The 25038-nt window shown below is 43.8% G+C and overlaps 1 protein-coding gene across 2 annotated transcripts in view; it reads left to right on the top strand.

The window, feature by feature from the left end:
- The window catches only part of khdrbs2 (KH domain containing, RNA binding, signal transduction associated 2), a 521774-nt gene that overhangs the window by 141826 nt on the left and 354910 nt on the right, over positions 1 to 25038 (top strand). For both annotated transcript variants that reach the window (XR_010016971.1, XM_063040191.1), the window contains exon 2: positions 5429 to 5553. Coding sequence is in view for 1 of the 2 variants with exons in the window: in XM_063040191.1 (XP_062896261.1) it covers positions 5429 to 5553 (125 nt within the window). In the remaining variant the exon portion in view is untranslated. The remainder of the gene's footprint in view (positions 1 to 5428; positions 5554 to 25038) is intronic.

Here is a 25038-nt window from a genome sequence, read left to right as displayed (position 1 = left end):
CTAGAATTATGATGTTGTAGCCATTAGTGAGACGGTTGCAGAAGGGGCAGGACTGGCAGCTCAATGTTCCAGGGTTCCATTGTTTAAGACACAAAAGGGTATGAAGGATTAAATGGGGAGGGGTGGTGTTACTAGTCATGGAAAATGTCATGGCAGTGCTCAGTCAAGACAGACCGGAGAACTTGTCTAGTGAGGTGTTTTGAGTGGAACTGAGAAATAGGAAATGTATGACCATGTTAATGGGACTATATTAGAGGCTACCGAACAGTCCATGGGAATTAGAGGATCAAATTTGCAGAGAGATTGCAGACTGGTGCAAGAAGCATAGATTATTATAGTAGTTGGTTTTAACTTTCCACATATTGACTGGGTCTCCCATACTGTAATAGGACCAGATGAGATAGGGTTTGTCTAATGTGTTCAGGAAAGGTTCCTTAATCAGTACATAGAATTCCCAACAAGAGAGTGTGATACTTGATCTGCTTTTAGGGAATGAGACAGGGCAGGTGACATAAGTTTGTGCAGGGGAACACTTTGCATCTAGTGATCACAGTACCATTAGTTTCAAAGTAAATATGGAAAAAGATAGGTCTGGTCCATGGGTTGAGATTCTAAATTGGAGCAAGGCCAATTTTGATGGTATCAGAAAGGTTCAGGCAAGTGTGGATTGGGACACGTTGTTTTCAGGCTAGTGCAGAAATTAAGATGGTGAGCCTAACATCAGTAGAGGGTAAGTTATCAGAAGGTATTCTAAGGAGCCAGAATTATAAGTATTTGGATAGATAAGAGCTATTTAGAGATAATTAACATGGCTTTGTGCACAGTAGGACATGTCTAACTAATCTATGAGTTTTTCGACAACGTTACCAGGAAGTTGTCCACATGGATTTTGCAAAGCTTTTGGCAAGGTCCCACAAAGGAGGTTAGTCACAAAGGTTCAGTTGCTTGGTATTCAGGATGAAGTAGTTTATTGGATTAGGCATTGGGTTTGCAGGAGAAAACAGAGTGGTGGTGGATGATTCCCTCTCCGACTGGAGGCCTGTGACGAGTGGAGTGCAGCAGTGATCGGTGCTGGGTTTGTTGTTGTTTGTCATCTAAAATTAAGGATCTGAATAACAGTTAGTAAACTGGATCAGCAAATTTATGGGGTGTACTGGACAGCGTGGAAAGCTATCAAAGCATGCAGGAAGATCTAGACTAACTGGAAAAATGGGCTGAAAATGGCAAATGAAATTTAATGCAAACAAGTGTTAGCTGTTGCACTTTGGGAGGACAAATCAGGGTAGGACTTGCATAGTGAGCAGTCGGGCACTGAGGAGTGCATTAGAACAGAAGGATCTTGGAATACAGATCCATAATTCCTTGAAAGTAGCATCATAGATAGGGTTGTAATGAATGTTTTGGCATATTGGCCTTCATAAATGAATGTAATGAGTACAGGGTGTGGAATATTATATTGAAGCTGTATAAAACTTTGGTGAGGCCTAATTTGAAATATCGTGCGCAATTCTGGTCACCAACCTACAGGAAAAAATATCGGTAAAATTGAAAGAGTGCAGAGAAAATTTACAAGGGTGTTGCTGGGATTTAAGCACCAGACTTGTAGTGAAAGGTTGAGTAAGTTAGCACTTTATTCTCTAGAATGTAGGAGAATGAGGGGAGATTTGATCGAGGTATACAAAATTCTGACGGTAATAGATAGGATAAATGCAAGCAGGCTTTTTCCGCTAAGGTTGGGTAAGACTATAATTATAGGTCATGTGTTAAGGGTGAAAGATGAAATGTTTATGGGGAGCATGAGGGGGATCTTCTTCACTCTGAGGGTTGTGGGAGTGTGGAACGAGCTGCCAGCAGAAGTGGTGGATGAAAATTCTAGTTCGACATTTAAGAGTAATTTGGATAGGTACATGGATGGGTGGGATGTGGAGGTGCGGGTCGATGGGACTAGGTGGAGTAATAGTTGGGCATGGACTAGATGGGTTGAAGGACCTGTTTCTGTGCTGTAGTGTTCTTTGACCTATGGCTTAGCTGATGTGAACCACCTTGTTTTGTGGAAGCAGTACAGTGCAAAGACATAAGACCATCAAAAGCAAAGCCCTCCCCACCACTTCGTATATTTACATGGATTGTTGCCACAAGAAACAGCAACCATCATCAGAGACTCCCGCCATCCAGGCCGTGATCTATTCTTGCTAATGTCTTTGGGCAGGAGGTACAGGAGCCTTAAATCTCACACTACCAGATTTAGGAATATGTTATTACCCTACAGCCATCAGGCTCCTGAACCAGTGTGGATAACTTCACTCACCTCAACTCTAAACTGATTGTACAACCTATGGACTCACTTTCAAGGACTCCTTCCTACTCATGTTCACAGTACTATTTTTATTTGGACAGTTTGCCTTTAGCACATTGGTCTTTGTCAGTATTTGATGAATACTTTTTCGTACAATTCTATTTATTTCTTTTTGCCTGTAAATGCTTGCAAAAAAATGATTCTCAATGTAGTATATGGTGACATACTCTGATAATAAATTTACTTTGAACTTCAAACCTTGAAATCATAAAAATTAACAAGCAGCTTAAGAAAGGATTAATAAGGTAGCATTCATGGCTTCGTGGACAATTCAGAAATCTGATGGTATTGGGAAACAAGGTGTTCCTAAGATGTTAAGTATTTGTCTTCCGACACCTGAACCTCCTGTCTGGATGGTAGTAACAAGAAGAGACCTCCCGGATGGTGGAGGTTCTTAATGATGGGTGGTGCCTCCTTGAGGCACTGCCTCCTGGAGATGTCATCGATGATGGGGAGGGTTGTGCCCGTGATGGAGCTGGCTGAGCCTGGAACCTTCTGCAGTCTCTTATGATCCTATGCATTGGAGGTTCCATACCAGGGTGTGATGCAACCTGTCAAAATGCTCTCCACTGTACATCTATAGAAATTTGTAAGAATCTTTGTTGTACCAAATCTCCTCAATCTCGTAACAAAGTAGAGTTGTTGGTGTGACTTCTTCCTGATTGCATCAATGTGTTGTAGTGTCTGAGATGTTGACACCCAGGAAATTGAAGCTGCTCACCTTTTCCACCACTGACCTCTCAGATAATTATTCTGGCTGGAGAAATAAATGGGAGCAAAGTAGAAAGAAGGTGTTCTCCAGTCTACACTGGGATCATCTCATACATGATTTACACTGATGGTTTAGATGAGAGACACATAATAAACATTTATAGACTTATCTAAGAAATTGGAGGGGCTCTAGAGGAGGTTCACGAAAATTATCCCAGGAATGAACAGGTTAATGTATAAGTATTTGATAGCTCTGCACCTGTACTCACTGGAGTTTCGAAGAATGAGGGGGATCTCATTGCAACCTATCGAACTTTGAAAGGTCTAGGTAGAGGGGATGTGGAGAATACAACCTCAAAATACAAGGATGTCCCTTTAGAACAGAGATAAGAAGGAATTTCTTTGGCCAAAGGGTGGGGAATCTGTGGAATTCAATGCCACGGATAGCTGTGGAGGACAAGTCACTGGGTGTATTTAAAGCGGAGGTTAATAGGTTCTTGATTAGTAAGGGCATCAAAGGTTATGGGGGAAGGCAGGAGAAAGAGGATGAGAGGGGAAATAAATCAGCCATGATTGAATAGCAGAGCAGACTGAATAGGCCAAGTAGCCTAATTGTCCTCCTACAGTATGTCTGATGCTGGTAGCATTTTGATAAAACTGCACAGGAAATCTCTCCTGAGGGTTCTTGTCAACCACATCAGAGGTGAATAAAACTAGAAGAGGTTGATCTATGGTAAGGGGCAAGAGATTTCACGGGGATGTGAGGGGGACTATTTCTGCTCTGTGAGCACCTGAAATGCACTGCCAGAGAGAGTGGTGGGAACAGATGCTGACAGCATTTAATTGGTGTCTCAATAAACACATGAATTAGCTATGGGCTACAGGTTAACTGCTAGAAGATGGGATTAATATAATACCATAAAACATCGGAGCTGCACCAGGCCATCGGGCCTATCGAATCTGCTTCACCATTCCATCACAACTGACTATTATTCCCTCTCAACCCCATTCTCCTGCCTTCCCAGTGTAACCTTATGCAGGCTCATAAACAGAAGAATGTGCTTAGTGCTGAGAAGATCTGCAACAGCACAAGGCAATGGTGGCAGACTTGGAGAATGAGCAATATTGAGATCAGCTGGACTTCATATAGGTAAATATGTTAGAAAGTAAGAATGAGATTAAAGAGGAAAGGGATCTTGGGATGCAGGTAAATAAATCATTAAAATCAGCATGACGGATCAGATGCTGACAAAAGCTATACAATTGTGAAGAAGTGAAGTTGCATTAAACTTGAATAAGCCATTAGATTTCTGTGCAGTCAACATGAACAATGAGACATGGTGTCTCTGGTGGAAATACCCCATCGAGATTCTTAAAGAGACATTCCAGCTCGGAGAAAGATTGAACGGATTGGACCCATTTCCTTTAGAAATGTTTGGGGGGGGCGGATTCCAAAACCGGTGACCATTAGTAAGTGTTTTAGTTGGAGAGTAATTAGAATGTGCGGTGCTGTACCACAGAAAGTGGTTGAGGCAGATAGTGGAGGTCCTCCAGAAGAGGACTAGGCATGTACAGAGAGAAAGGAAATGGTTTAGAATGATCCACTGAGATGAGATAGACTGGGAGGAGACTTGTATAGTTGATCAATAAAGGCATAGTAATATGAGCTGAATAGACTAAATCTGTGCTGTTTGTTGCATTTATTTCCAGATAAAATTGGTTGATGAAGAGTATGCTGGACTTTCAGGGAGTAAAGATTAGCGTTATTTGTCATGTGCATCGAAACATCAAAACATACAGTGAAACGTGTCGGTTTCAGATTCTGATTCATTTATTTATCACGTGGAAACATACAGCGAAATACATTAACAACCAACGCATCCTATGGATGTGTGGCGCTGTAAGTGTAACACCGAACGCAAGCAGCAATACAGCAGCAAAGTAAGCCTCTGTTCCTCCCTCCCACCCACCCATACACGCACACGCACACACACATTTCTCAACCCCAGGAGAGTCCTGCCACCTTGGGCCTCCAACCACCTCCTGCGGACTTGCGGATTCACAGACGTTGTCTGACCCAACCCACCATTTCGGGTTAATGGTCTGAAGTCCGGCTTTTTCTGCTCTGTCAACACATCACCACACCATCGACTATCATTCCTCTGCCAGGCGAAGTGGTTTCACTCTACCCCTTTGGGCCTTTTTGACACCTGAATTGGACCACAAATGAGTACCCTAAAGTTGGAAGATGTGCATAACTAGCTGACCATTGAATAAAGCAGCAAGTTATTTGTCTGTTTGACATTCTAATTGTCTTACCAAACTCTTCATTAAATTTGATGTATTTTGATCTCTTTGCAGAAATTGAACAATTCCAGGATAGCGACACAAAGAAGGAAGAAGAGAAGCAATACCTTGATATTATCAGCAACAAAAACATTAAACTTGCTGAGCGAGTGCTGATCCCAGTGAAACAATATCCAAAGGTACGAACAGCATAATCAGACTCTTCCTATGGCATATACTTGCCTCCGCACTTAACCAATAATAACTGCTTAATGTGTTATATGAAATTCATGGCATTGCAGTGACCCATTTTTGGGCCTAAACTTCAGGATTATGGCTCATATAAATTATCCTTTGACTTTCTCTCAACAAACATCAATTACAGGACCCACTTTTCCTGCCTGTTACACGGAGTGGCTACAGAAAAGGCACACGTGCGAGTAGGATGAACACATCAGGTAGAAAAGAGGAAAGATCAGATGAAGGAGAATGGGGTGAGGATAGGAAGGATGTTATTAACATGGAAAGGATGCAGAAGAGATTCATAAGGTTGCTACTGGGTCTGTACTCACTAAAGTTTAGAAAAATGAGGGGAGATCTCATTGAAACCCATGGAATATTAAACTGCTTAGATAGATTGGATGTGGTGAGGATGTTTCCAATAGTGGGAGAGTGTTAGACCAGAGGGCACAACCCCAGAATTCCTTATGAAAAGAGATGAGGAATTTCTTTAGCCAGAGAGTGGTGAGTCTGTGGATTTCATTGCCCAGACAGTTGTGGAGGCCAGGTGAGTGGGTATATTTAAAGCAGAGGTTGAAAGGTTCTTGATTAATCAGGGTATCAAAGGCTAACAGAAGAAGGCAAGAGAATGGGGTTGGAAGGGATAATAAATCAGCCATGATGGAATGATGGAGCAGTCTTGATGGGGCAAATGGCCTAATTCTCTTCCTATCTCTCTTGGTTTTATGGCTGGGACTTTTTTCCCTGGTGTGTAGAATTCTGAGGGTGACCATGAAGGGCACAAAGACGACAAAATCTGCAGATGCTGGAAATTCAAGCAACATGCACAAAATGCTGGAGGAACTCAGCAGGCCTAAGGAGAAGAGTAAACAGTCGGTGTTTCAAGCCGAGACCTTTCATCAAAACTGGGGAAAAAAAGATGAGGTTAGAGCAAGAAGGTGGGGGGAAGGGAGGAAGATATACAAGGTGGTAGGTGATAAGTAAAAACAGGATTCTCCTCCCCCCCCCCACTTCACCATTCCCATTTCCCTCTCTCACCTCACCTCCTTACCTACCCATCACCTCCCTATGGTGCTGTTCTCCCTTCCATTTCATCCATGGTCTTCTCGGCTCTCCTATCAGATTCCTCCTTCTCCAGCCCTTTGTCTTGTCTTGTCCATACTGCACCAACCTGGCCTATTAACATGCCGGAGCAATGTGTGGTTAAGTGCCTTGCTCGAGGACACAACAAGGTGCTTCGGCTATCTCTTTCACCTGTCAGCCTCCCAGATCTTTACTTACCATTCCCCCTCTCCCAGTTTCACCTGTCATCTACCACCTCGTTCTTCTTCCTCCCCTCCCCTGCCTTCTTGCTCTAACTTCTCATCTTTTTTTCCAGTCCTGATAAAGAGTCTTGGCCTGAAACATTGGCTGTTTACTCCTTCCCATGGATGCTGCCTGGCCTACTGGTTCCTCCAGCATTTAGTGCATGTTGTGTGAATGGTCACAATATTCTTTCCCAAGATCGGGGAGTCTCAACTTATAAAGCATAGAACTGAAGTGAGAGGGGACAGATTTAAAGGAAATCTGAAGGGCTGATTTTTTTTTCCCCACACAGAGGGTGGTGGGGATATGGAATGTGCTTCCAGAGGAACTGGTAGAGGTGGCTGCACTTTACAAGACAATTGCATAGCTACATGAATAGGAAAGTTTTAGAGGGATACCACAAGGGCAGGCAGATCTGACTAAGTCAGATAGGAAACTGACTGACTCTGAGAAGCAATGTGTGTAATTCAGCAGAATAGTCTGATTATCTCCTGTAACTACCTGGTATTTGTTTGCAATACTGTATTTTTCCAACGTCTCTATAATGTTCACCTCAATTATTTCCTGTGGCACTCATTTCTAACCACTCCTTGTTAACCAGTACTGCTCCGGTCTGCTGTATCAGAGTTATTACTAACAAGCATATAGTAAGGCCTCTAGTTTTGTTCTCTTCCACAAACAGAAACATCTATCTAAGAATCCACCCCATTGTCAATGGCACTGAAGGCACTGTATAGTCACCACATTGCTGGTAACTTCTTATGATATAGGACAGTGGTCCCCATCCTCTGGGCCGCAGACCGATACCAGGCCGCGAAGCATGCAGGGGTGCAGCGGTAGCCAGAGCGCACCCAGCACATCTTTAAGAAAAAAGCCGAAATAAACAAGCTAATTAATTAGGTGCCGCCTGGCACATAAATATTGGCCCAGATCAGAGGTGATTGCCGATTTCACTTGCTCTACGCGATGTTCACTCCTCTTTCCAGGGCGCTGGAACCTTTAGCTGTTCCATTGTTTGGTCAATTTAAACGTCAGCCCAGACAGGCTGAAAAGACTGGGCTGTCAGGATCGAGGTGACATGCTGAATCTACACAAACTTCTAATAAAGTATAGGCACTGCCGTGCTCCCTTTGTAATGACAGTTACGTGCTGGTCCCAGGACAGATCCTCTTGACACTTTTCAGAGAGAGAAACGTCGATCCTTAATGCCGAAGAATTTAAAGTTATTGACCCTCTCTACCTCAGTTCCTCTAATGAAGACTGGCTTCTGGGCGGCACCTAATTAATTAGCTTGTTTATTTCGGCTTTTTTCTTAAAGATGTGCTGGGTGCGCTCCGGCTACCACTGCGCCCCTGCGTGCTTTGCGGCCCGGAGGTTGGGGACCACTGATATAGGAAGAGACTATCTGGCCCATCAAGTCTACGGCAGCTCATTGAAAGGTGATGCTTTCTAATGCCAGGTGCTGTTACCTATGCTCGCTTGAAATGCATCAATGGGATGTTTCTGGGATACATCCATATAAACAAAAGGTGAATGAATCATGTATTGGAATATTAAGAAAGGAGTAGGCAATAGCCCGGAAAATCTGCTGGTCTGGCACTATCTCTGTCCTGAGTGTGCTGGATGAATGGAGTTTCTGTACAGCTGCAGGATTGGAAGTCATAACGTGTACAGTACATAGTATTTCAGCAAGTAGAAGCGGACACTGTCCATTTCACTCTTAAGGGCATCTGAGTTGATCTGCTCAGCCATCTTTCCACCTTCTCACCCCCTCTGGGTGAAGCAGCTTTTCAGTCATTTAATACAAGTAAAAATACAGCCAGACCATTTCAAGAACATTGACCTAGGAAGGAATTGCTGCTTCTCTCTCCACTCATAACACGCTTCATTGGCTTATTGTTTGAGCTCCCACCATAACTCACTTCATTGTCATGAGTTGCCTATGCTCCTGTTGACTTGTGCTCTCTACGATTTGTCACTGTTTCAACCATCCTTCACTTTAGCTTCTTTCTCACTATTGATTTTTTTAAAGAATCCATTACTTTCCATGGCTGGTATAGCTGGCCACCCGTTGTGATCAGTCAGCCCTTTCCACACCTCTGAATGTTCTCCTTTGGATTTGTTCCAGCCTGTTTATCAGTGGTTCACCCTTCACCCCTGTGTAAAATATCTGATCTAGGTTTGACGTTAAAATTCCCAGTCTTCCGCATATCTCTGTGTACTTTCCTCTCCCTATTCCTTCCACAGTCCCACCACCCTTCAAAAAGGCCACGGTGCCGCACTCCCAGTGTCTCAGGTGTTCATGTGCTGAACCATCGTGACTTCATCTGCTGAGCCCCTCACATTTGGAATCCGTTCCCTCTCCACTTCATCAGGGATCCCCACCACCCAGACCATGCTCTTTTCTCGCTGCTACCATCAGGTAGAAGGTACAAGAGCCTCAGGACTTGCACCATCAAGCTCAGGGAACAGTTACTTACCCACACCATCTTGAATAAAAGGGGACAACTACACTCACTTGTCCATTCATTGAGATGTTCCCACAACCAGTGATCTCACTTTAAGGACCTTTTATCTTGTTATCTCACTTTCTCGTTATTTATTGATATTTATTTACATTTGCATTTGCACAGTTGGTTGTCTTCTGCACTCTGGTTGATCTTTCATTGATTCTGTTTTAGTTATTATTCTATAGATTTTGAGTATGCCCACAGGAAAATGAATCTCAGGGTTGTATATGGTGACAAATTTGTACTTTGATGATAAAATTTACTTTGAAGTTCACTTTAAAATGTTATTGCAAAGCTGGCACATCAGGGATTTGTCTTAGTTGCTTGCCCTAATATTTCCCATTCCATTAGTATTTTCTGAAAAACACTAAGGCAAATTCCATCGCAGTGAAATATATAAATATAAATGCTAATCAAGAAAACTGCAGATGCTGGAAATCTGAAACAAAAACAGAAAATTTTGGAAATACTCTGCAAGTCATGATGGCTGCATCCATAAGAAGAGAAAATGAGTTAATGTCAGAGACCCTTTGTTAGAACTGGGAAGGAGACTAAACAATGCTGTTAATTTGGCATGGAAAATGCGTGAGATTGTTAGTCCATGTAAGTCTGGAATTCAAAGCTTGAAGTTCAAAGTCCTGTGATCGGCGAGTCCTAGGGTTGATACTGAAGATTAAATCCCAGAGGTCAAAGACCGAAGTTGGTGAGTTTAGAAGTTGAAGTCCGATGGTCAAGCCTCATGGATGGGGTGCTCTGAAAGTCAAAGACCCGATGTCTGCGAGTCTGGGCCAGGGATTGGAGGTTGGAAGCTCAGACGAGGCCTATCCTGGAGTTTAGGCCTGTCTGTGTGTGAGTGGGTGGGTGGGAGAAAGAGAAGAGATTCTCTTGTGTTGTTCAGCTGAACATTGTAGGCATGCTACGTGGCACTGGAATGTGTAGCAACACTTGTAAATTCTTAGGTTGTGTTGGTTGTTCACGCAAATGACACACTTCACTATATTTCTGAAATAGCATATATGTGATAAATCAATGAACCGGATTCTGATTAGAGGAGGGGGAAACTTCTGATTAGGTAATACTGAGGTTGATACCGGATAAGCTGTAAGCAAGGTAATCATGTTAATGAGTGAATGAGAGCAGTTAGTGGGTGAGAACAAGACAGAAGAACTGCTGAATGTGGAGGTGGTGAAATTCAAAGCAGGAAGGCATAACTGGCAGTTCAGACTGGGCACACACTCCACTTCCAGAGAAAGAGAGAAATAAATAAAAAAGAGAAAAAAGAAAATAAACTGAGCCAATAGATAACTGATACATGAAATCATAGTATACAATATTAAGTCTAAGAGGCTACAGCATTCCCAGATGGGAGATCACTGTTGTTCCTGAAGCTTGCTTTGGGCCTTGTTGTTGCGTTACAGTAGAGAGGTCAGAGTGGAATGGGATGGTGAAATAAAGTGACAGGCAATGGGAAGCTCAGAGTCGTTCCTGTGGGCTGAATACAGACCTTCAAAAAGCACTCACCCAGTAAATGTTTGGTTTCCCTAAATGAAGAGGCGACCAGACTCTGAACACTGAATGCAGTGCACTATAAATACTGCAGTACAGTACGCAGTGGCCACTTTATTAGGTACACCTGTACACCTGCTCATTAATGCAAATATCTAATCACCAAATCAAGTGGCAGCAACTCAATGCATAAAAGCATGCAAACATAGTCAAGAAGTTCAGTTGCCGTTCAGACCAAATATCAAAATGGGGAAGTAATGTGATCTCAGTTCAACGATAGTTGGTGCCAGATGGGTGGTTTGAGTATCTCGGAGGCTGCTGATCTCCTGGAATTTTCTCACACAACAGACTCTAGAGTTTACAGAGAATGGTATGAAAACAAAAAACATCCAGTGAGTGATGGTTCCGTGGGTGAAAATGCCTTGTTAATGAGAGAGGTCAGAGGAGAATGGCCAGACTGGTTCAAGCTGACAGGAAGGTGACAGTAACTCAAATAACAACGCGTTACAACAGTGGTGAGCAGAAGAGCATCTTAGAATGCACAACATGTCACACCTTGAAATGGATGGGCTCCAGCAACAGAAGACCACGAGCATACACACAGTGGCCACTTTATTAGACACAGAAAGTACATCATAAAGTGGCTATTGCGTGTAAATGCTAATTGTGTGTGTAGTCTTGGATTACAAGAGACAGCACGTAAAAGATACCAGTTAAAACAGCTGGAGAAAATTGAGTCAAGATTGCTTTGAAATTTGGCTGTGATTCAAATCAGGCCTGAAAGTATACATCCTGTAAATGAGTGTTCCACCACCATTATATTACTTTCAATCATAAGTCCCAGGAGAGTTAATGTTGATCTCTTGTCATTTTAATGAAACTGATTTGAGTGTCTGGATATTAATGCTGGATTCTGTTCAGAGAATGGCACTACTGATCCTTCTGCACAATCACCAAGCACTCAGAACCTGGCTCAATTGGCACAGTATAAATTGGATTACAGGCAATGGTGTGACTAAATGAGACTCCTGAGAAAACCACTTGACCAATTAGTACACTCGCTTCCTCATGGCCAACACAAGGCTTGATCACTCCAACCCAGTTCAAATCCAGAATAAGCTCCAGCTCCAGCCAGTGTTTTCTGAGGTCGGTTTAAGATTAGCTTTATTTTTCACTTGTACACCAAGACATGCAATGAAGTGCATTGTTTGCGTCAATGGCCGGTGCACTCTGAAGATTGTGCTGGGGGCAGCCTATAACTTTGCTGGATCAAATAACGACAGCACAAAAAGATCGTTACTTATCTTTTCACCCGTTTATTTCTACGAGCTCAGCCGGCAAGTGAACTTAGTCCCGACATCAGGGAGAGACCCTCTCTCATCTCCCCGGTGGTTCTACAAGTTCACTGCCCGATGTCAGAATTGTCAGAAGCTATAAGGCCACCGATACAAAAGAACAATCAGTTTGATAACCATTCCGGTCAAGTCAATGGATTATTGATACAATCAGTTTGATAACTATTCCGGCCAAGTCAATGGACTATTGATTAAAAAAAAGTACAATCAATTTGTTAGACACTCCAGCCATCTTTATTAAAGAAAAGAATTTCCTACCTGGTTTGCTGGAGCCACAACTTAATTACTAAGATAAGAACATCTGTCAAATTTATGCTTTAATTAAGAAAGGAATGTTCTGGCTAATTTCTATCAGGTACTGCTTTATGTCAAAATCAAAAGGTGTGAAAAGCCCAGAGACATCTATGTGGATCTGGGCGAACTTTAATCATCTTGCTCCAAAGAAGGCAGCTGTGAGACATCATTCAAACACACTGCAGTCACAAACGTAGTCAGTACTTAATTCATTGTTTACAGGGATCTGAGAATCCCCCATTCCCTTAAACTTTATCAAGCCTGCAAGTGTTGCCATACTTTTGCCACCAGTGTAGTATGCCCACAATTTACTAACCCTTATCTGCACCTCTTTGTAATGTGTGTGGAAACCAGTGCACCTGTAGGAAATCCACAGGGTCATGGGGAGAATGCGCAAACTCCTTACAAACAGCAGTGGAGATTGGACCCTGATTGTGATCCTGGGACTGTAAAGCGATGTGCTAACCGTTACACTACCATGCCACCCATTTATACAGATGCCAGTCTGTTCCTGGTCATTTCAGGGCCACTTTGTTAACCACAGTGCAGTTCCAGGTTCTGAATCATTCCCTCTATCCTGGCCCTTCATGTTAGTTCCTCTAAAAAGACAGGTTTCCTTTTCAGACAATTTCCTATGACCTAAATCTTCAGTGCAGTAAAGAAGCTCATTTTGATTGATGGACTGATAAAACATTAATATTTTAGTCTTTTAATATTTAAAATGGCCATTAAAAGGGCTGCAGTTTGAAGTAAAGATTCTTAATATTCTAATATTTTAATTGCAATTTCTTGAAATGTCAAAGTCCTACAAGAATATTTCTGGCTTGATAAGTATCAACTCTCAGTTCACAGGATGGCCAGTTTGTGATTGTAAATTTGCACTCTGTAAACCTGACCAGGGCAGACAGCAGAGAAAAGCTCCCAGGTCAAAATGAAAAGGAACATAAATGTTCCAATTTTAGTTAGCAGAGTTTGTCGCTGATTGGAGGCAAAAGAGATAAGGCACGTCTTGATCACGAGATATGACTGCACAAATCTTGCAACGGTTATATTCTGCTGGCTGGCTGAGAAATTACACAATTACTTCTCTCAAAAGAATGTCTTTAATCCAAAGTTCTGCAATTGGGTTTTCAAAGGATGATGTCTGGCTGGTTGTACAAATTAACCCAAACATTGATTCAAGATTTTAACATTGGCATTCAATTCATTTTATCCCTCTGTGCAGGAATAAGCTTACTTCATCTTGTTGGAAAAGTGTCTCATTTTTGTGATTTGATTTTTAGGACTAGGGGATTGCTATCCAGACCAGCCTTTATTACCCATAACGCATCCCTAATTGTCCTAATTAAAGTGGCATACTAAGTTATTTAATTATCAACTACTGTGGGTCTGGAGTCACGTATAGGTCAGCCCAGATGAGGTTGGTAGCTTCCCTCTCCCAAGTGGTCATAAGTGAAGAAGATCAGATTTTAACAACAATCTGGTAATGCCGCAGTTGGTGTTGAAAGCTCCATATGGAATTCTATATTCCACAGAAAACAGTGGGGGTACTTAGAGTCAAGGGGCTATACAGCAGAGAAACAGACCTATTGTCCCAACTTGTCCGTGCCAAGCAAAGGTGCCATTTGCTTGAATGGGGATCTCTGGTCTGTTAGGCAGAGTTCAACTTCACTAACCAAGTAACTTAACGAATGTGCCACCATCAGCACCTCCACCAACAGTCATCTCCTGAGGCAGAGGACAAGGTGTCAGGTGCTATTCACATGAATAGATCATTGATGGCTGCTTTCACTACCAAAGTGAAAAGGCTGAAAGTGAAGGAAAGTCAGAGTACAAGATAGAACCAGCTGGAAATATAAAAACTCTGGCAGTAAAACTCTAGTAATCTAGCACCCTCAAGTCTTTGCTGGTGCTGGACTAGCAACTTTTATGGATTATTGGTTTTCACTCCTGTTAATACCTAACAATCATTCTTGTTTCATGTTTATATTGATACCTTACCTACAGACTTTAGAACCTGAGTTACAGGTAAAAGTGGAGTAGATTAGGACTTTATTCTCTGGGAGTGCAGGAGAGTGAGATATAAAACATAATGATGGGTATAGAAAGGGTGAATGCATGAAGGATTTCTTCTCTCAGGCTGGCTGGTACTAAACCTTAGAGGTTTAGGGTGCAAGGTGAAATATCTAAGGGGAACTTGAAAGGGAACTTCACTCAGAGGGAAATGCAATTGTGAAATGAGTTGCTAGCAAAAGTGATAGATGTGGGTTTAGTTATAACATTTAAGAAAGTTTGGATACGTACATGGATGGGGAGGGTTTGGAGGGATATGGTCCACGTGCATGGAGATGGGACCAGGTCAGCATGGATTAGATGGACCAAAGGCCTGTTTATATTCTTTAAAACTACATGACTCTGACATGCTGCATGACAGTGTAATAATATTTCTAGTGACTCTGGTAGGTTTGAAGGGTATGGACTCCAGCCTCTGACCAGGGCAGGAATGGATCACCAGGGCAGGAATGGATTCTCAATATTCCTGGATTTCAGTGCTTTAAAAGGGATAGAGAGGGCAGAAAAAGGGGAGGAGGGGTGGCATTACTGGTCAGGGATACTATTACAGCTACAGAAAGGGTGGGTAATGTAGCAAGATCCTCTTTTGAGTCAGTATGGGTGGAAGTCAGGAACAGGAAGGGAGCAGTTACTCTATTGGGGGTATTCTATCGGCCCCCTGGTAGCAGCAGAGATACAGAGGAGCAGATTGGGAGGCAGATTTTGGAAAGGTGCAAAAATAACAGGGTTGTTATCATGGGTGACTTTAACTTCCCTGATATTGATTGGCACCTGATTAGTTCCAAGGGTTTAGATGGGGCAGAGTTTGTTAAGTGTGTCCAGGAAGGATTCCTGTCACAGTATGTGGACAGGCCAACCAGGGGGAATGCCATACTAGATCTAGTACTAGGTAATGAACTGGGTCAGGTCACAGATCTCTCAGTGGGTGAGCATCTGGGGAACAGTGACCACCGCTCCCTGGCCTTTAGCACTATCATGGAAAAGGATAGAATCAGAGAGGACAGGAAAATTTTTAATTGGGGAAAGGCAGATTATGAGTCTATAAGGCTAGAACTTGCAGGTGTGAATTGGGATGATGTTTTTGCAGGGAAATGTAGTACGGACATGTGGTCGATGTTTAGAGATCTCTTGCGGGATGTTGGGGATAAATTTGTCCCGGTGAGGAAGATAAAGAATGGTAGGGTGAAGGAATCATGGGTGACAAGTGAGGTGGAAAATCTAGTCAGGTGAAAGAAGGCAGCATACATGAGGTTTAGGAAGCAAGGATCAGATGGGTCTATTGAGGAATATAGGGAAGCAAGAAAGGAGCTTAAGAAGGGGCTGAGAAGAGCAAGAAGGGGGCATGAGAAGGCCTTGGTGAGTAGGGTAAAGGAAAACCCCAAGGCATTCTTCAATTCTGTGAAGAAAAAAAGGATGACAGGAGTGAAGGTAGGACCAATTAGAGATAAAGGTGGGAAGATGTGCCTGGAGGCTGTGGAAGTGAGCGAGGTCCTCAATGAATACCTCTCTTCAGTATTCACCAATGAGAGGGAACTTGATGATGGTGAGGACAATATGAGTGAGGTTGATGTTCTGGAGCATGTTGATATTAAAGGAGAGGAGGTGTTGGAGTTGTTAAAATACATTAGGACAGATAAGTCCCCGGGGCCTGACGGAATATTCCCCAGGCTGCTCCACGAGGTGAGAGAAGAGATTGCTGAGCCTCTGGCTAGGATCTTTATGTCCTCGTTGTCCACGGGAATGGTACCGGAGGATTGGAGGGAGGCAAATGTTGTCCCCTTGTTCAAAAAAGGTAGTAGGGATAGTCTGGGTAAATATAGACCAGTGAGCCTAATGTCTGTCGTGGGAAAGCTGTTGGAAAAGATTCTTAAAGATAGGATCTATAGGCATTTAGAGAATCATGGTCTGATCAGGGACAGTCAGCATGGCTTTGTGAAGGGCAGACCGTGTCTAACAAGCCTGATAGATTTCTTTGAGGAGGTGACCAGGCATATAGATGAGTGTAGTGCAGTGGATGTGATCTATATGGATTTTAGTAAGGCATTTGACATGGTTCCACATGGTAGGCTTATTCAGAAAGTTAGAAGGCATGGGATCCAGGGAAGTTTGGCCAGGTGGATTCAGAATTGGCTTGCCTGCAGAAGGCAGAGGGTGGTGGTGGAGGGAGTACATTCGGATTGGAGGATCGTGACTAGTGGTGTCCCACAAGGATCTGTTCTGGGACCTCTACTTTTCGTGATTTTTATTAACGACCTGGATGTGGGGGTAGGAGGGTGGGTTGGCAAGTTTGCAGACGACACAAAGGTTGGTGGTGTTGTAGATAGTGTAGAAGATGGTCAAAGATTGCAGAGAGACATTGATAGGTTGCAGGAGTGGGCTGAGAAGTGGCGGATGGAGTTCAACCCAGAGAAGTGTGAGGTGGTACACTTTGGAAGGACAACCTCCAAGGCAGAGTACAAAGTAAATGGCAGGATACTTGGTAGTGTGGAGGAGCAGAGGGATCTGGGGGTACATGTCCACAGATCCCTGAGAGTTGCCTCACAGGTGGATAGGGTAGTTAAGAAAGCTTATGGGGTGTTAGCTTTCATAAGTCGAGGGATAGAGTTTAAGAGTCGCGATGTAATGATGCAGCTCTATAAAACTCTGGTTAGGCCACACTTGGAGTACTGTGTCCCATTCTGGTCACCTCACTATAGGAAGGATATGGAAGCATTGGAAAGGGTACAGAGGAGATTGACCAGGTTGCTGCCTAGTTTAGAAAGTATGCATTATGATCAGAGATTAAGGGAGCTAGGGCTTTACTCTTTGGAGAGAAGGAGGATGAGAGGAGACATGATAGAGGTGTACAAGATAATAGGAATAGATAGAGTGGATGGCCAGTGCCTCTTCCCCAGGGCACCATTGCTCAATACAAGAGGACATGGCTTCAAGGTAAGGGGTGGGAAGTTCAAGGGGGATATTAGAGGAAGGTTTTTTACTCAGAGAGTGGTTGGTGCGTGGAATGCACTGCCTGAGTCAGTGGTGGAGGCAGATACACTCGTGAAGTTTAAGAGACTACTAGACAGGTATATGGAGGAATTTAAGGTGGGGGCTTATATGGGAGGCAGGGTTTGAGGGTAGGCACAACATTGTGGGACGAAGGGCCTGTACTGTACTGTACTATTCTATGTTCTATTTATCCATGTTTCTGGCCCCAGCTCTTACCAGCCACCCCAGCTGAGGCTGCAAACACTGTGGACTCTGGCTCTTCCCACACATCTCACTCACAGTTAAAATAGAGCAAAATTAACCAAGTGTGCACTGGTCGTACAGAAAGTGTGTCCAGGCAAGTTACTGATGGTAAAGGAGACAGCTGATGAATTAGGGACAGGTCTTGCACTGGTCTTCACCAGAGATAGTACAAGTAACAACCCTGAACTAGTTGTAAGTCAGTAGTTGGGAGGGTGGGAGAGAGGGAGGAATTCAGCAAAGTTGTAGCCATGAAAGACATGGTATCAAGCAAGCTGTGGGAGTTGTGGACTGTGTCTCTTGGTCCTAATGGATTTCCTCCTAGAGTTTTAACAGAAGTGGCTGGTGAGATAATTTCCATGGAGAGGAATAAATATTCATAAACATAGGAAATTCTGCAGATGCTGGAGATCTAAAATAGCACACACAAAATGCTGGAGGAACTCAGCAGGTTAGGCAGCATCTACGGAGAGGAATAAAGAGCTGACATTTCGGGCAATTCAGGTTTATTCCTCTCCATAGATGCTGCCTGACCTGCTGAATTCCTCCAGCATTTTCGTTTGTGTTGCTCTGGATATTCAGCATTTGTGGAATCTCTTGTGTTTATAGTGAGATAGTTAATGCACTGGTTTTAACTTCCCAAAGTTCCCTAGATTTGGAAAGGGTCCATTAGATTGGAAAATAGCAAAGTAGCTCTTTTGTTTGAAAGCAGGAGTCTTCAGGTCAGTTAGCTGAACCCGTCATGGGGAAAATGTTAGTAGCTATTGTGACTGAGATATTACAGTAGGTCATATTTTTAAAAAATGAAGATAATAGGGAAAGTCAATGTGAGGGTGGCACAATAGTGCTACATTTTACAGCACCAGCGTCATGAGTTCAATTTCCGCCACTGTCAATAGGACTTTGTACGTTCTCATGGGTGAGCATGTGTGTTTCCTCCATGCATGTGGAGTTCCTCCCACATTTCAAAGATGTATGGATAGTAAATTGTGGGCATTCTATTTTGGCACCAGGCATTTGGCAACACTCGGAGGTGCCCCTAGCACATCCTCGGACTGTGTTGGTTGTTGATGCAAGCAACGCATTTCACTGTATGTTTTGATGTGCATGTGACCTTTAATGAAGGGGAAATGACATTTGACTAACTATGTAGAGCTTTTAGGAAGTTACCTGTGCTTCACGGACACATGGATTAAGGGAACTGGTGGATATCTTACAGTTAGATTCCTCAAAAGGATATAACAATGTGCTGGATCAAAGAGGATGGCAGAAAATAAAAACTCATTGTGTAGGACTTAATATCTAGGTGTGGATATGTTGGCTGGCTAACAGAAGTAGATCTCCTTGTATTCTGAGGCTGTGCCCTCTGGTCCTAGACTCTCCCACAATTCAAAATATCCTCTCTATGTCCGCTCTAGCTAGGCCTTCCAATTATCAGTAGACTTCAGTGAGATTCAGCCCTCCTGCCCCTCCATTCATCTAAACTCCAGCAAGTATAGGCCCAGAGCAGTAAAACATTCCTCATACACTAACCTTTTCATTTCAGGGATCATTTTTGTGAACCTCCTCTGGACTCTTTCCAATGCCAGTACACCCGTTCGTAGATATGCGTCCCAAAACTGCTCACAGTACTCAAATGTGGTCTGACCAACGCCTTTTAAAGCCTTGGCATTATACTCTTGTTTTTATTTTGCATGTTCTCTCCATTAACTCCATGGGTTTCCCTGGTTGGGCGGTTTCTTCCCACATCCCGAAGAGTGAAGTTTGGTGACTTCAATGTTGCCTGTAGTGAGTAGCCCTGGTAGGAAAGTCAGGGAGGACTTGAGTCAAATCAGAGAAAATAAATTATAGGGAATAAGTCAGCAATGGAGTTGGTGAAATTACTCTTAACACTGGCATGGGGTGTTGGACTGAATACCCTCCCTTTTTGGCCATGAGGAAAATGTATTTATTTTATTTAAAGATACAGCACATTAACACCCAGTTCTGGCCCAATGAGCTCATGTCACCCAATGACACCCATGTAAACAATTAACCTAATAACCCAAACAGCTTTGGAATGACTCACGCGGTCGTGGGGAGAACGTACAAACTCCATGCAGACAGCGTCGCTGGCACTCTGAGTAGCGTTAGGACAACCGGTACGCTACTGTACCACCCAAAGAGGAAAAGCAAACGTGGGCACTGATCACTGTAACTCTCACGTGCTAATCATTTGAACTCATCAGCACCAAATGTGAAGTAAACCGGCAGGATGTGCAAAGAGAAATCTGAAGCTTCTCACTTTTCTAAATGGTGAGAAGTAGGTTTTGTCAAGGTTCTGTTGAGGTTCGAAGTCCTTGAAATTAATTGGAAATTAATTGCGTTTTCTTAATTACTATCACACAAGCCAGTGAACTGCCTAGAACCACCGCAGTCAGTGTTTTGAGGATGCTCCCACTGTTGACGGATCAAGAGTTCAAGGCCTTTTGCCCAGGGATGTTAAAGGACTGGCAATCTAAGTCAGCTGACTTGCAAATGGAATGCTACTGATTGCTTCCAAAAGACTGCCCATGTTCTACTGGGAAGAGACATTGTAGTCATAGTATTTCAGTGGTGACTATTGCCAGTGCTGTGGCATGGTAGCATAATGCATTACAGTGCCTGTATCTGGCTTCTGGATACTCTGAATGCACTGAGTGACCAGTTTATTAGGTACACCTATACACCTGCTTGTTAATGTAAATATCTAATCAGCCAATTGTGGCAGAAGCTCATAAGACCATAAGACATAGGAACAGAATTAGGACATTTGGCCCATCAAGTCTGCTCTGTCATTCAGTCACGGCTGATTTTTTTTCTCCACTCCTTAGCCTTCTCCCCATAACCTTTGATACCATGGCCAGTCAAGAACCTGTCAGTCTCCACCTTAATGACCTGGCCTCTATAGCTGCCTGTGGTAACAAATTCCACAAATTCACCATCTCGTGGCCAAAGAAATTTCTCCGCATCTCAGTTTTAAATGTATGCCCCTCTATCTTCAGGCTGTGCCCTCTTGTCCTAGACTCCCCCACCATGGGAAATGTCCTTTCCACATCTACTCTGTCTAGGCCTTTGAACACTCGAAAGGTATCAATGACATGCCCCCTCATCCTTCTAAGTTCCAGCAAGTACAGATCCAGAGCCATCAAATGTTCCTCATATGATAACCCTTTTATTCCCAGAGTCATCCTTGTGAACCTCCTCTGAACCCTCCATAATGCCAGCACATCTTTTATTAGATGAGTCCAAAACTGTTCGCAATACTCAAGGTGAGGCTACACCAGTGTCTTATAAAGCCTCAGCATCACATTCCTGCTCTTGTATTCTAGACCTCTTGAAATGAATGCTCATAGTCATAGTCATACTTCATTAATCCCGGGGGAAGTTGGTTTTCGTTACAGTTGCACCATAAATAATAAATAGTAATAGAACCATAAATAGTTAAATAGTAATATGTAAATTATGCCCGTTAATTATGAACTAAGTCCAGGACCAGCCTATTGGCTCAGGATGTCTGACCCTCCAAGGGAGGAGTTGGAAAGTTTGATGGCCACAGGCAGGAATGACTTCCTATGACGGTCTGTGTTGCATCTCGGTGGAATGAGTCTCTGGCTGAATGTACTCCTATGCCACCCAGTACATTATGTAGTGGATGGGAGACATTGACCAAGATGGCATGCAACTTAGACAGCATCCTCTTTTCAGACACCACCGTGAGAGAGTGCAGTTCTATCCCCACAACATCACTGGCCTTACGGATGAGTTTGTTGATTCTGTTGGTGTCTGCCACCCTCAGCTTGCTGCCCCAGCTCACAACAGCAAACATGATAGCACTGGCCACCACAGACTCGTAGAACATCCTCAGCATCGTCTGGCAGATGTCAAAGGGCCTCAGTCTCCTCAGGAAATAGAGACGGTTCTGGCCCTTCTTGTAGACAGCCTCAGTGTTCTTTGACCAGTCCAGTTTATTGTCAATTTGTATCCCCAGGTATTTGTAATCCTCCACCATGTCCCCACTGACCCCCTGGATGGAAACAGGGGTCACCGGTACCTTAGCTCTCCTCAGATCTACCACCAGCTCCTTAGTCTTTTTCACGTTAAGCTGCAGATAATTCTGCTCACACCAGACAAAGTTTCCTACCGTAGCCCTGTACTCAGCCTCATCTCCCTTGCCGATGCATCCAACTATGGCAGAGTCATCCGAAAACTTCTGAAGATGACAAGACTCTGTACAGTAGTTGAAGTCCGAGGTGTAACTGGTGAAGAGAAAGGGAGACAAGACAGTCCCCTGTGGAGCCCCAGTGCTGCTGATCACTCTGTGGGACACACAGTGTTGCAAGCACACGTACTGTGGTCTGCCAGTCAGGTAATCAAGAATCCATGATACCAGGGAAGCATCCACCTGCATCGCTGTCAGCTTCTCCCCCAGCAGAGCAGGGCGGATGGTGTTGAAAGCACTGGAGAAGTCAAAAAACATGACCCTCACAGTGCTCGCTGGCTTGTCCAGGTGGGCGTAGACACGGTTCAGCAGGAAGACGATGGCATCCTCAACTCCTAGTCGAGGCTGGTAGGTGAACTGTATAGGATCTAAGTGTGGCCTGACCAGCTCCAGAACAAGTCTCTCCAGGGTCTTCATGATGTGGGAGGTCAATGCCACCAGTCTGTAGTCATTGACGCCACTGGGGCACGGTGTCTTCGGCACAGGGACGAGGCAGGACGTCTTCCACAGTACAGAAACCCTAGCATGGCAATCACCTTCCTCACCACCGTTGAACCTGCAAATTAATGTTCAGGGTGTTCTGCACAAGGTCTTCCCAAGCCCCTTTGCATTTCAGATTTTTGGATTTTCTCCATGTTTAAAAAATAGTCTATATTTTTTTCTTCCACCGAACTGCATTACCATACATTTTCCAACACTGCATTTCATTTGTACTTCCTTGTCCATTCTCCGAATCTGTCCAAGTCCTTCCACAGCCTTCCTGTTTCCTCAACACTACCTGCCCTTCCACCATTCTTCGTATCATCTGCAAATTTGGTAATGAACCATCTATTCCATCATCTAAATCATTGATATATGGTATAAAAATAAGCAGTCCCAACATCAACCCCTGCAGAACACCACTAGTCACTGGCAACCAACTGGAAAAGGATCCTTTTATTCCCACTCGCTGCCTCCAACCAATTAGCCAAATCTTTAACCACGTTAATAACTTTCCTGTAATACAATGGGCTCTTAACTTGGTCAGCAGCCTCATGTGTGGCACCTTGTCAAAGGCCTTCTGAAAATCCAAATATACAACATCCACTACATCCCCTTTATCTATCCTGCTTGTAATCTCCTCAAAGAATTCCATCAGGTTCGTCAGGCAAGATTTTCCTTTAATGAAACCATGCTGACTTTATCCTATCTTGTCCTGTGTCACCAAGTGCTCCATCACCTCATGCTTAACAATTGACTCCAACATCTTCCCAACCTCTGAGGCCAGGCTAACTCAGTGAATCCAAAATTCATGAGCTGTCTATTTCTCATCCAGTGCTGCGCCAAGGCACCCCAGTAGTGCTCACTCTTCTTCTCCATTCCCTATAATCGACGGGCTGTTAAAAGCACACAGACATGGTCAGGAGGTTTATTTGTTGCCCAGACCAAACATAAGAATGGGGAGAAACGCAATCTAAGTGATTTTGTCTGTGGAATGATTGGTGCCAGATGGGATGACTTGAATATCTTAGAAACTACTGTTCTGGGATTTTTAAACACAGCAATTTCTAGAGTTTACAGAGAATGGTGCAAAAACACAAAAAAAAATCCATTGAATGGAAGTAATATGGGTGAAAATGCCTTGTTAATGAGAGAGGTCAGAGGAGAATGTCCAGACTGGTTCAAGCTAAGGACGGCAACAGCAACTCAAATAATTGGGCGTTACAACAGTGGTATGCTGAAGAGCATCTCTGAACACACAACACATTGAACCTTGAAGTGTATGGCCTACAGCAGCAAAGACTATTAATATGCATTCAGTGGCCACTGTATTAGGTAGCAGAAGTACCTAGAAGAGTGGCCACTGATTGCTTTGCAGAGAGTGAAGAAAAAGAGCTCATTCAATAGGTGAGCCTCGGTGCAGCATTGGATGGGAAATGCATAGCTGTGAGTTCTGAGTAGGATCCCTTATTGAGAGATTTCCAGATATAGAACGGATCTGTGCGAAATCTCCCAGAGCAGTAAACACGAGGAATTCTGCAGATGCTGGAAATTCAAGCAACACACATCAAAGTTGCTGGTGAACGCAACAGGCCAGGCAGCATCTCTAGGAAGAGGTACAGTCAACGTTTCAGGCCGAGACCCTTCGTCAGGACTAACTGAAGGAAGAGCTAGTAAGAGATTTGAAAGTGGGAGGGGGAGGGAGAGATCCAAAATGAAAGGAGAAGACAGGAGGGGGAGGGATGGAGCCAAGAGCTGGACAGGTGATTGGCAAAAGGGATATGAGAGGATCATGGGACAGGAGGCCCAGGGAGAAGGAAAAGGGGGAGGGGGGGAAAAACCCCAGAGGATGGGCAAGGAGTATAGTTAGAGGGACAGAGGGAGAAAAGGAGAGAGAGAGAAAGAATGTGTGTAAATAAATAAATAACGGATGGGGTACGAGGGGGAGGTGGGGCATTAGCAGAAGTTAGAGAAGTTAATGTTCATGCCATCAGGTTGGAGGCTACCCAGACGAAATATAAGGTGTTGTTCCTCCAACCGGAGTGTAGCTTCATCTTGACAGTAGAGGAGGCTGTGGATAGACATATCAGAATGAGAATGGGATGTGGAATTAAAATGTATGGCCACTGGGAGATCCTGCTTTCTCTGGCGGACAGAGCGTAGGTGTTCAGCAAAACAATCTCCCAGTCTGCGTCGGGTCTGGCCAATGTATAGAAGGCCACATCGGGAGCACCAGACGCAGTATATCACCCCAGCCGACTCACAGATGAAGTGTCGCCTCACCTGGAAGGACTGTCTGGGGCCCTGAATGGTGGTAAGGGAGGAAGTGTAAGGGCATCTGTAGCACTTGTTCTGCTTACAAGGATAAGTGCCAGGAGGGAGATCAGTGGGGAGGGATGGGGGGGACGAATGGACAAGGGAGTCGCATAGGGAGCGATCCCTGCGGAAAACAGA

The sequence above is a fragment of the Mobula hypostoma genome, chromosome 2, assembly GCF_963921235.1.
Source record: "Mobula hypostoma chromosome 2, sMobHyp1.1, whole genome shotgun sequence".
NCBI lineage: Eukaryota > Metazoa > Chordata > Chondrichthyes > Myliobatiformes > Myliobatidae > Mobula > Mobula hypostoma.
Note: the sequence above shows the minus strand (reverse complement) of the source record. Positions and strands in the feature narration are given on the sequence as shown.